The sequence below is a fragment of the Sturnira hondurensis genome, unplaced genomic scaffold (assembly GCF_014824575.4).
Source record: "Sturnira hondurensis isolate 20B ecotype Veracruz unplaced genomic scaffold, ASM1482457v3 Scaffold0016284, whole genome shotgun sequence".
In the NCBI taxonomy this organism is placed as follows: Eukaryota; Metazoa; Chordata; class Mammalia; order Chiroptera; family Phyllostomidae; genus Sturnira; species Sturnira hondurensis.
In genome coordinates, this window is record NW_028088915.1 from 6,596,231 (window position 1) to 6,609,535 (window position 13,305).

At 47.3% G+C, this 13,305-nt stretch overlaps 1 protein-coding gene across 2 annotated transcripts in view; it reads right to left on the reverse strand.

Annotated features, from left to right (window-relative positions):
* CAMK1D (calcium/calmodulin dependent protein kinase ID) overlaps positions 1-13,305 on the reverse strand; it is a 380,703-nt gene that overhangs the window by 30,080 nt on the left and 337,318 nt on the right. For both annotated transcript variants that reach the window (XM_037066002.1, XM_037066003.1), the window contains exon 6: positions 4,655-4,730. In XM_037066002.1, the coding sequence (XP_036921897.1) occupies positions 4,655-4,730 (76 nt within the window). The remainder of the gene's footprint in view (positions 1-4,654; positions 4,731-13,305) is intronic.

Here is a 13,305-nt window from a genome sequence, read left to right on the forward strand (position 1 = left end):
CACCAGGGTTCACTCAGGACAGAGTATGGAGGGGAAATTAGGCACCTTTCTGAGCACTGTTGGAGAGCAGCCACACTGAAGTGCAGTTGGTGAAATAAAACCAGTAAACCTAGAATTATAGCAATCCATCCATCAATGCCTGCTGAACTAAAAACGACAACGAGGCTAGAATAAGGAAAGAGCAGGCCGGTGGCTAGTTGATAAGGCAGGAGGAGGGAGAGGGAGTTGTAAGAACTGATCAGCATGGGGCCCCTCTGACCCGCCTACAGGAATGGGGTGACCGGACACCGGCCATAGGCTTCATGAAGACAGCTGAGGCCATCCAGCTCCCCTGCGCGGGTTCCTTGTGCTTAAAGGAAACTTCTGGTTTTAATTTGCTTTCTCACGGAGCATTTCCTACCAGGCAGAGAACATGCTAGGGTGATGACGCACCTCTCCAATTACCTCTCAGGACACAAATCTCATTGTGATTTAGTCAATTGACACTCCAGTTTTTTGTTTTTCCAAATTGCTTTTGACTCTGGTTAGTATGAATCAATTCACTGGGAGTGACTGAGCAAGATGAATAAACCTCTAATTTAACTTCTAAACTTCTAAAGCCGAAGTCTGGACCACAGGCCCATGGCAACTTAAAGGAGGAAATGTGTCCCATGTTGAAAAGCTGTGAGTATAACGAGAACATGATTGCCTGCTGGCAACACCAGTTAATTATTCTTATCAGTGTTAACATTGCTCATATCGATGGTAGTAACAAGCACCGTAACACCTGAGGCTTGGCTATTTCACGGGGCTCCATAATCACACCACATTCTCTCTGACAGAAGCTGGGTTTGTGCTCTCCTCCTGGGACAGGTCAGAAAGGCAGCTGTCTGTGTGGAAGAGCAACGCTAACTACCTCAGTGAAGGTCGTCCTTGGTGTTAGAAAACATAGCATGACGATTAGGCAATTCTAGTTCCGCTCTTAACAAAAGAGGCAAGGGGCAAGGAAATACCTCTAATTGTTCTCTGTACACGGGCCAATCAATATTTATGTGACTTAGTTCTAAAAAGTGGACAATATAGCTCTGACCAGTGAGGCTCAGTTGGTTGGGCATTGTCCTGCAGAGCAGAGTCCCTGGTTTGATCCCCAGTTAGGGCACACACCTAGGTTGTGGGTTCAGGGCATGTACAAGGGGCAACTGATCAATGTTTCTTGCATTGATGTTTGTCTCCCTCTCTTCCTCCCTCCCTTCCCCTCTCTCTAAAGGAAAAAAAAAAAAAATATATATATATATATATATATATATATTAATTGAACAGTTTAGGAGGCCAGTCAAAAAATAAAGAGATTACCATAATATTTTGCCTGAACTTTCTTCCAGCTGCAAAGGGTCAGAAGTCACAACACGGGTGAGTGCCCTTGCTGTCCACGCAAGCGCACCCCAACCAGCCGGCCTGCCCTGACGCTCTAATGCCTGGTCTCCTTCAGACCTCCCTTAGTTTCCGCATTGGTAAAAATTCCCTGCCTTTTTCCAGAGCACATTGTATCCCTGAGCATAAGTTAGGCAAGTGATTGCTAAATCATCTGTCTCCTTGAAGTTGTGAGAAGGCAGGCAGTCCACAGGCAATCACCAAATCAAGTTTGGTCAGCGAAATGCCAACTGCATTCTGAGTGGAGAAATTTCTTTCCTTGGAACTTGTTGTCTCAGCTGACCCCACCCCATCGGACGGGACACTGATGTGTTCATCAGGGTGTCTAGCACGTTCCATGCTCAGTCCTCCCCAGCAGCTTAAGCTCTGCAGGCAAAGATGTTTTTGCAAGTCCTGATCCCCAAAGGGAGATTCCTGGAAGGATAAGGACCCATCAGATGTGCTTTAAAAAATGAGTAGCCTTCATAGGAAAAAATATTTCTCCTTCCAAATGATGGATAACATAGAAACGGAGATCAACAGGGAACCAATTTATCAACTGTCTGCACCGGCAGCAGGGACAATGTTTCCATGGCATGTGGAGAGGAGAAAATGTGGTGCCGTGACCTGTCACAGCCACCTTTGCTGCCATCTCATATATCAGTGACAAGTCTGTCAAATGGAAACGCACTCCAAGCAACCTGCAGAGGCCAACCTCTTCTCCACTACAGGCAATGCGAAGAACAAGGAGCCCTGCACAGATCCCCTTGGGATGCCCGGCTTCCCCTGGGTGCCAAGTGCTGGGCACAGCCTCCTTGGCAGCCTTGCCCAACATCTTCTGATGAAGGACGGGAATGGGGAGACCAGGCACAGTGAGTAGGTCAGTGGGAAGCAGCAAGAGTCTGAGACTGATGTCTGCAAGTTCTGACTCCTAACACCCAGAGCCAGCTTTGTGCCAGGAACACCAACCCAGGCCATTGGGCTTTAAGGGAGTATTTCCATCAGCCCTTGACCATACCTCAGCACCCTGTTCCACTGCCTGCATCTTTCCCCTGGTCAGAATGTTCTCTTCTCTCCTCTTTGCTCATGTGAGTTTCCTCCAGCCTTCTAGACACGCCTGGGATGGTGCCTCCTCCTTCCTGAACGCCCCTGTCCTCAGTGGTGCTTCATCCCAGGAACGTGTGCACCAGTACACAAGCCTCCCTGCATGTCACTTAATGTACTCGTGACATTTCTTGTCCCCTGACCCATATACCTTGTTAATATTCTGATGAGAGGCATCATGTCTTTGACTCCTTGATATCTTTAGCACCTAGCACAGTGCCTGGAATAGAGAAAGTACTCAAGAAATGCTAGCTGTTGACATGATAATGATAAATTTGAAACTGGTGGCCTTCCAAGCACAGCCATATTATGTAGCAAATTATCTCCAGGATATGACCTATCACTCAAGGATCTGAACATCTTGGAAGGTACACCTGAGATGTCCAAAGTCTATTCACTCTTTGCTGGAGGCTCTCAGAGCTCTGGAAGGCACCAAGGAAAAGAGAAGCCTGGGCTAATATTTTGAAGTCTGACACAGTCATGAAATTAACCTGAGACTAAGTCCTGGAGCAAAGCTAGTAATAACTGGGTAACTATCATGTTTATGCTTAAAATAGAAAAAAATACAGTATTTCTTTACTTAATACTACACTTGAATTGCAGTCAAATGCTGCACGGTACACTGTAATGATAAGGACTGGATACAGTACTGTTCAAATCAGATCCAGATCCATTTGGTAGTATCTTTGCCCTGGACCTTGGACCCCCACATGGGCATACACTGCACCACAGATATCTCGGAGGGGTCTCCAGTTTAGCCCGCCCAAAGTGAAATTCTTGATCTTATCTATCCCCGCAAACCTGTTGCTCCACCACTCCCTATTCTTTTATCTTAGCCATTTACAGAAGCTGCCCAGTTGAATGTATGTCATAAAAGACCATTTTCTTCTCGGGTCATGAGACATACAGGGATGTGTGTGGTGGGGGGATGTGTCCCCAGCATTCCCTGAGGATGCCACACACAGCCAGACCCTCTCCGATCACAGCCCCTACTGATCACAGTCTTTCACTGTGTGGGTTCTGTCTGTTAGGAAACGTTCTCTTTCTTGGGGGCAATAGGGAAGAAAAATTAATTTCTATCATTTACAGAAACTAGTTAACCTAAATCCACCCTAAAATATGTTTGATAATAAGTGTTGGAAAGAGAAATTACAACAAGAATAACTTTACAGTGGACTCAAGCAAATTAAAATATAACAGTAAAACCCAAAATTGATTGTCCTGAAATAACTTCAACAATCCTATGACCTAGGACTGCATTTCCTGGATAGCGGAGATTAGTCGTCTGAGAAGAAAAGAGACATCTAAAGGTTAAATTTGGGTTTTCATCACATTGTTCCCCTCACTGTGGCATGTGAAAAGATGCTCAACATCATGAGCCACAGCAGAAACGCAAACAAACCCACAATGAGAGGACACTTCACACGTGTAAGGATGGCTACCCTCAGAAAGTGGAAAATAACAAGTGCTGATGAGGCCGTGGAGAAACCGGAACCCGTGTGCACTGTCGTTGGGAATGCAAAGCGGCATGGCTGCCGTGGGAAACCGCGCACGGGATCCTCAGAAAGCCCAACGGAGATCGCCGCCTGTTCTGGCACTCCCACCTCCGGGCCCCCGGCCAAAAGCACCGGGAGCAGGACGCGCGTGGGCGTTCACACACCAATGTTCACAGCCCCATCCTCGCAGCGCCCAAGAAGTAGAAACCGAGTGTCTAGTGCTGGGTAAATGGATAAATGAGATGTGCTATACACACAAGACGGAATATTATTCAGCCTCAAAAAAAATTCGGACACAGGCTCCAACATGGATGAACCTGAAGGACATTATGCTCAGTGAAATGAGCCAGTCACAAAAGAACAGATACTGTGTGATGTCACTGACAGGGGGGACCTAGAGTAGTCCAATACACAGACAGCAGGCAGAATGGGTGTTGCCAGGGGCTGGGGGAGGGGGAATGGGGAGTGTTGAGTGGGGTCGGAATGTCCATCTGGGAAGACGACAGGCTCTGGAGATGGACAGTGGAGGTGGTCGCACAACAATGTGAGTGTGCTTAACATGACTGAGCTGTGTTCTTCAAAGTGGTTAAAATAGTAACCAGTGTTATATTTTGCCACAATATTAAAAAAGAAGAAAAGAAGCCAAGGTGGCAAGCAATACTTACAAGATATAGGCGATCACCCCAATGGACCAGCAGTCGACAGCTTTGCTGTAAGGTCTCTGGGCGAGGACCTCAGGAGCTGTGAAATGACAGAAAGGAGACACAAGCCTGACAATGTAAACGCCAATACACAGGGCATTCTCCAGGTCTGGTTTTTCCTTTTCAGTCTGTTACTTGGGCCAAACTCTCTGTGATTCTGAAAACGGAGCAGCAATAAAGGCTCGTCAGAGGTCAGGCCTGCTTGGGTGGGGTTGGCAGGGTACGTGGATGTTCCACACGAGACCGACAGCAACGTGAACATTTCACCTAAAATGTCATATGGCGCTGGAGTGTGATATTGTGATATTACAGAATTACGTGCTTATGACTTTGTAAGAAAAGAGTCTGTGATCAAAAACAGGTGTTATTCGTGCTGGACCCTGGGTGTGATCTGCTTTATTTGTTGGTTTTCCCAACAAGAAGAGAATGGGGGCATGTGCCTGCGTACGTGTGTGTAACTAGAGATTATTGATAAAATGCAGTTAATCAGTCAAACATAGTCAATACATCAATCGACGAATACTTAATAGGCAATGATTTACATCAGTTGTGCTAAGCACTATAGTTCAGACCAAACTGAGTCAGAGAGCGGTATATTCTGTTTGGGGCCTGGGGCGTGACTTCTGCTCAGATCAATTCAGTTCAAGGAGGCAGCATCTCTGGCCCCCTGTAAGGCCTTTCGAGGTGCTGTGGGGACACCAGCGGGGAGCCCCACCCTCTGCCTCTGTGTAGCTTACAGTGCAGTTGCGGTTTGACCCACAGTCTGGCCTCCGGGAACTCTGCGCTAGGCCTGCTCTCAGTGACCCTCTAAGGTTTGGGTGGGTTACAGTCAGTGCTGCCCTTTCACTTCCTCATCCGTGAAACGGGAAGGATGGTACGTCACTTTGCTTCCTCGGCTCTAAGCCCCCGTTCACCAAGAGTCATCCACCCCAGGAACCGGGCTTATTTGGTACTATTCCCACACTTCCTGTTCCTGTTTGGTGGCGATGGTCCAGGGGTGCCCACCCACCTGGGGTCTGGCACCCAGCAGGGTCTGCCATACATATTTGTGCAAAGAGTAAATAAATACAGGACGGTAAATGTTTTTCACAAACAAAATCTCCTTTTTACCCAAATACATCTGATGGAGGTGTTTTTAGTATAGACTTTCCAAAAAATTAGCCATTGCTTACAAGGCACTCATCATAGGCTGGGCTGTGGGTTCTCTGGGTTTGGGGTACACTACCTCACTTACCCCTGCTGTCCTTCGGGGGAAAAGCTACATTTTCCTGACCATCATTGTCCCCGAGTTACAGGCGAGGGCAGAAAGGGACTGAGAGGCCACGACTTGCCCCAAACTCCCAGCAGGGAAGTGGGCAGCACACAGGCTTTCTCTCACAAGGACCTAACCCGGATGAAGTGCCTGCCCGGTTGGTCCCTTGCTAGTCCCGCGTGAACACGTCCCACTGCAGTCCAGTCAAAAACTCTGACAGTTACACTTATCTGTACCAGACAGAGAGAGAGAGAGAGAGAGAGAAGAGCCTTGGAGAAGTTTATTTTCCAACGCTACACAGTAGCTACACAGTCTCACCCTTGCCCTGGCTCTTTTTGCTGGAATGTGCTGCTGTTAAGGCCAGAGTTTCTGCAATCTGTAGGAAAAGTTCCTGTGCAGAAAAACTAACAGCAAATCCCCTCTTCATCCTGCTGAAGATAAATCTTCCTGAGCAAGAACAGGGGAGTATACAGGCTATTGGGGAGTGTTTCTAGTTATGAGGGCCAGGAACACAACCCACAGGTAATCCCAAATCTCATTTTAGGGTTCAGCCTCAATTCCTCCAGACTTCTGATCAGACTGTTTTGTTGTTGTTGTTGTTGTTGTTTTTAACAGGAACGGTATGCATTCTTTCTTTGCGATGTTCACCCTGAACGCAGTAGCAAAAGGAGAGACAGAACTATAAAGCAACGGAACTCGCAAGCTGGAGAAGCGGCCCTTAGATAATTGGGACCTGGCTACATCGGTACTTCCTTTTCACCATAACTGTTAAGAGCATATTTCTCAGTTGTATTTCTGTTATGGCAACTGACAAGAGGGAGCCATTTACCACAGTAAATGTCTCGCTGATTTAGGAGGTATGCTCTCTCTGAGCTGACGTTCTAGTCTGAGTGGCCACATGGGCACAAGTAGTGGGAGGTTGACTGAATCTCTCTGAGGACTGATAAAAAGTTCAAAAGAGTCAGAGAAGGCTCACGGAGCAACGTCTGACCCACCTTCGCCTCCTGGCAGAGCGGGCAGCAGATACGAGCTCACAGCCAAGCTGGAAGGCAGAGGCCCTGGCCTCTGTGCCCCAGTGTCTGCAGGGCTCTGCAGGAAGAAGGACTGCAGCCTGGCCCAGACACTCCCCAGAAGCAGATGTCGAAGAGCCCAGAGGCACAGGGAACTCTGCACAGGGCTTAAAGCACAAACTCATGTCATGCACCAGGTGCCACCCGCAGCAAACACATGGAAAGGTACACGGAGAGGGAAGCTGTCAGCACCCCGGACAGCTGACTCCACAGTTATGAGCAAAGATCAGCCTGTCCCCTGAGCCACGATGTGTAGAGGGGAAAAGAGACGCGGCCCCTGCAACTCCCCTGCAACTTGGGTCCCGCTCAGTGGAGGAGCTAACACTCTGTGTTCTCCGAGTGCTCCGTCTTCCCAGTCCCCAGCTCTGGGGGTGTGGGAAGGACGGTTCTTTAAATGAACATCCTCCTCCTCCTCACTGTCTTCATCTGTTAGAAAGAGGAAAGTACTAGCCGTGATCTTTTGTTCAGAAGCCAAAACAATCAAGGACACGGTTTCCTTCCAGCAGCCCGCAGACCCAGGGGGCACACAGCAAACATTTCCCCTTCGCTTTGGCAAACTCACCAATTCACAGAATTGTGCAAGACACTGCACAGGCCTGAAAATCAAGTAGCTGATTTTCATGTAATTGGGAGCTTGAACATCACTTGAGATGTTAAGATACCTGAAGCCACAGATGACACTTAGATAATCTTTATATTATGCAAATTTCTTTAAACGGTAAGTGTATAATATGAAGTATGTGGATAAAAGAAAGGGTTCTAGATCTTTCTCAGATGCCTCTATTCCAGCAACTGACGAAAGGGGCTGCTGACAAAACGATGCCAGGCTCAGTCCAGGCGTATGAGGGGAAGCTCCTAAATGACTGACAAGTACCAGAGTCACGTACGGGGGATGGAAGTCTACATGAGTGTGCGAAACACTTCTTGTTATTTTTCTGTTGTGTCTTATCTGGGTTCTTTCAACAATAAAATATCAACATTTTTAAACGAATCTGAGACAGGCACCCTATCTGCTTTCTGGTGAGGTTCTTGGCTGCACTGGAAATGCCGAGGGTGAAGCAGGAAGTATAGCCATGGCAAGAAAGACAAAGCCAATTGATCTGAAAATAATATTCTCACCAACTTAAAATGTTTTTACAAACTGAATAATAGCATACACCTTAACGGTTTTAACTCTAATTTCACTTGTGATTCCAAATGTGGAACCAAATGTTCTTTGGGACACTGTTTGAATAAGCCTACCTACATCACTTTAAATAGCTACTTTTCATCTCATGGAAATTCTTGAAAAAAAATAAATGCTCAGGCAACATTCAAAACTGTTCTGCCAATCTGATGGGGTGGCCAAATCGTACTGAACCCCTGAGGTCAGCTGGGCTGTTTCCTCTCCTGCTCTGTGTTCTGTAGTTGGTTCCACTGTTTCCCCTGAAAGTTTAATGCACCAGGGCTTTGGCCCACCCCCGTCACTTGCTCAGTCCCCTTCCAAAGGATGCTGTATAGGGAGAGTCCACTTCTCACCCTGATCTTTTTACAGACCACTTTCTACTTTGAGAACCAGCCAAACGCCCTTGTATTATGTTATCATCTTATACCACTGGCAAGAATTCTGCTGCAATTCTCAAAAGTCCTAGCATCCAATTTACAAACTTTCAGAAGACAAATAAGCTTCCAGGCCAAGAAGGCCCAGAGCCCCCAGGTCCAGATGCACTCCAGTGCATCTGGAGCCTTGTATAGTGAGAGGCGTTCTCTGAGCCTCGCCACAATCCCTTCCCTGCCCCAACACTGCCTGCAGGTGCCAAGGAACTCCTTAATCAAGGAGAAACCATTTTCTCTTCTAATTGTACCCAGCACAACTCCTGTGTAGTGGGAAGTTGGTAATGACTCTCACCACCCCCACACCTTCTAATAGAAGGAGACTTTGAGTTGAAATAACTTAATTGGAGCTATCGACAAAGAAAGTAGTCATTAAAAGGCAGTGTGGCTGGCTTGTGAAGACATCAGCCCCCAGACAGAGCAGGAAAGGATTTGGTCTCCTGGTAAATCCATGACAAAAGGAAAAGACTGCAGTACAGAGGGCACACACAGAGTCCTTGAGTGCATTTCAAGGCACAATCCCCAGGGGCTCTTAGTGGTCATTGGTGGCAGTAGAGAAACCCACCCACCTGGAGGTGTTGACAAGGACACATGCACGATAGGTAGCAGGTCCAGCCTTCTGACTGTCCCTTAGCCCTGGCCAAAGCCAGCCTTTTAAAGATGGAGAAAGTAGGGTGGGGTGGAGCAGCTCTCCCTGGGTGACATGTGTTGGGCATGCCCAGGGACCAGTGGGTCCCTAGGTCCACTCAGCAAAGCCCCACACCACACTAGCCTTCCTGTGTGCTCCCACTATGCCTCACTCATCCACTCACTGCCGCGCGAGTCTCGTCAAAATCAGGCTCTAGCACATTCTGGCTGTTCCACAAATGGTTACAACTGAACCCAACCTGTTCTACACACACACACCGCTATTTCTATAAGAAAACATTCCCATATGCCACACTGGTGATTTACAAATAAACATATCTGTCTCAAGTGTTTTTGGTGAGTAGGTATAGGAACAAAAAAAATAAAGACAGAGAGGAGGACAAATGAGTTTTGGCCTTCAGTCACCAACTGGGAAGTATGTGTATGAGGTACAAGATTAATCACTAAATACCCTGTCCTTGAGCAAGTGATTTCTGACATGAAATTTGGAGGTTAAAGAGGCAGGCTTAGCCCTGCCCAGTTCTCTGTGTGCAGATGTGTTTGTCATTCACGCTACTCTCCTTTTAAAACCTTTTCAAAGAGATTTCAGAATTTCTAGTTTTAAGGTTAAAGGACAGAAAAGATACTCTGTTAAACGATTTCTCAGAGCTCCTTCCTGGTCAAATCTTGGGGGCCACTAATTCAGTTTTGTTGGCTATTCCTGATAGAAACAGCATCCCATTCGCATTTTTTATTTATACCAATAAATGTAAGTTGATGTCCGCAGAAACCACACAGCCTCCTGGGAGCATCCCGCAAGCTACTGAAAATACCCATGGACAGATGCGGTCCTCCTTAGCCCCAGGCTTAACTCACACTCTTTATTGAAACAGAAGCTTTAAAATTTAAAATAGCTGAATTTATTGCTCTACGACTCACTACCAACCCATGGTGGAAAATTCCACTTGGTAGGAAATGCCTTCTATAAACCAAGTTGTATTATATTGATTTAGAGAACGGATTCCTGGTAAAGGGAAGGACTCCAGAGATTTCAAAAAGAAAATAAAAATTTCAGAAACCTTTCATCTTGTTTTTTAAAACAATTAAATTGCCCATTTTCCTAACTAAAAGAGAGAGAGGAAAAGGCTTAACCATGTGGGATGGGAGAGGGGAAGGCTGGCTGGCTGTGGGTGGAGGTGGGGGCCCCGGCAATCACTCCTCAGGCTCTGAGAGCAGACACAGACAGTTCTTGTTCCCCGTGCTATCAAGGTGTGCCGAAGAGCAGTTTCTGCTGAGAGAGATGAGGAAATTGGGATCTCACCCCATTGCCAAGCTCACATGCTCATGTTCAAGGCAATTTGTCCTCCTCTATGGATGTCTGAGTACCACTCCTCAGTACTTCAAAGATAATCACATCCAGGGGACAAAGGACAGGGACACACTAGGAGGGGACAGCCCTAGGTGTGGGGCGCAGCCTTCATGGCAGGAAAGGAAAACCACTAGTCTAGAGCAATGGCACTGGGCTGGTGTTTCTCCCTCTATGCAGCCACTTAATGGGCTGTGCCCACCTCAGGCACTGGGCATAGGGGGTGAGGGAGGCAGACCGTGCGTGCCCTGCACTCCCATCTGGGCACTGTGTGTAGGCACGAGCCACAAAATGGATACAGCCTCAGCTGCCTTCCAAGGACAGGGACCAGACTGTGGCAGGTGGGAGAGGTGTTACTGATTTTCAAGTTTAATTCACTCTAAACAAAACTCTGAGAATAATAAGCTTGTCTACATAAAATTCTGAAGGTATCAGGGAAGTAATTCGTTACCTCTAAGAGTCAAACCATGGAGCTGCTGCCGACAGAAACAATGGGGAACGTTACGGATGGGAGCAACATGTCGCTGTGGCTGGTGGCACTGTAAGAATACGCCTCATGTTGTATTCTAAGAATAAAGTGACAGGTGTAAAGACGAAGCAGTAGGAGAGGTAAAAAAGATCATTTTAGCACTAAATGAAGGGTAGAGATGTGAAATGGTTGTCTGGATTTAGGTTAGCTTAAAACAACTTTAGTTGTCTGGATTTCAGAAGTTTTCAGCAGCCAGGCACACTGACTTTTCAGTGAAGGAAACCTAAAATCCATCACTTACTATGCGTGTGAATCTGGTCAAGTCATTTAATCTCTTTAACCTCCATTTTGCTCTTCTGTAAAATGGGAACATTAACAGGGCCCAACTTTTGGCATTGGTATGTAGTTCACAGGAAATAAATGTGTCTCAAGTTACAGATACAATCAGTGGTAGTGATTACGTAAGGAAGAAAAGTTGGTGAAACAACAAGAGCAAAAGCGGAACTCAGGTCTTACTATTTTCTAGAAATAATGATGGATAGATCCTTGATATCATTTGGTATTTCCTATTGATTCTGGCTTAACCTAATGGAAATTATTCATAAATGGAGATTGTCACCCTTTTGATGAAAACCTTTGGAAGTCAAGGTCGAGCCGGGCCCACTCGTGGTGGAAGGGCACAACATGAGGACTTGAGCCTCAGAGTTGGAAGGAGCCTTAAACCCCCTAGACAAGCCTCCCATCCAGCTGGTCCCTGTGTTCATTTAGGTATTAATTCTCTCGCTCACTTAATTGCCCGCCTATATATACAGTCTGCACCCTCTGGACACTGCAACCCAGGAGTTTCCTGTTCATCACTGCTGATAGAAAATGCCACGAAGCAAGAACAATTTGTCCTGATAATTAGAGATTCCTGTGATGGCTGAGGAATTTGGGCTTACCAGGCACGTTGGTGGATCTGCATTTATTGAGAGAAGAAAGAGACTGCATTCCTGCCGCACTCTCTCTCCTGGGACCCCGACCCCACATCCCACCCTCTCTTACCCTCAGGCCAGGGTAATCAACATTACCCTCTCTACCACCCAGCTTCCCTCTCATCCATAAGGATGCAATGCCAAGCTCTAACCAGTCTTATGTTTATTGGCCCCAGTTATTCTTTATTAAAAGGAGGTTAGAAAAAAACTGTCCCAGAAGACTACTTATAAAAATGGGCATATTCTCATTTTTTCCTGAAGTCTTTGGAGTGTGTAAAATGCCTGCCGTCTCCCCTAGCTGCTGAGGTAGAGGTGACCGGACATTAAGATGAATGGCAGCTCTACCTGTCTTCGAATGAGCTTGTGTCTCAAAGATGGGTTAAAATGCCGCGCCTGCCACATATCCTATCAGCAGGAAGGGGCTGGCACACAGGCCACCTGCTGGCCCACGGCCTACTCTAAGGTTCATCTGTTTCTCTTGCTGACCCCCTCACTTCCCTGAAAAGGCCAAGGACAAAGGCATTTGACATGAGCTTCGTGTATGTCACGGTGGGGAGGAAAAGAGCCTAAAAGATGAAAGTCAGTCACAGCCAGAGGTAGACTTCTTTTAATATCATGGCCCACCTCCGTGGGCCATGGCTTCATCATGGCTTTTCCCAAGTGGCTAATGGAAGGAGATCACAAAACTTGGGGGCTGGCAGGGACTAGATTCAATTTCTCCTCTGCCAGACAGACTGGGCAATGTGATGTGTGGTCTTTTCAGGGAGGAGCCTGACAGGGGCAGGTGGCCTAATGGGAGCCCTGACCTTCTGTGACGGTGCTTCAGAAACGGTGAGATTGTACATCGATGCACAGAGGCACCATCATCTCTGTTGCTGCACACCCAGCACTGACTCAGAGGACAGAATTACAGCCTGGCTCTGGGCCAGCATTTTGGAGAGCGCGTCATCCTTCTCTGCCTCAGCATCCTGTGTTGAAAGGCACCTGCACTCTGCCCTGGAGTTAGGCCCCCCGTGGGAAAGAACGGGAGCAGCTGGCGAGCTGTGTGTGGCCCTCATTTTCAGGATGCCACTCCGGGTATGCGTCCAGAGCTAGACACCTGGATCCCAGTCTCCCTGTCCCCGAGGGGCTTCCGCAGGTGGGGAGAGAGAACGCAGCTCTGCCCAGTCATGGCCTGTTCCAAGGAGGTAAATAAAATTCTGAAGCTCAAGGACAATAAAATGTAGGCATGCATTTTAGAGGAGAATTGGGCCTCAGTGAGGAC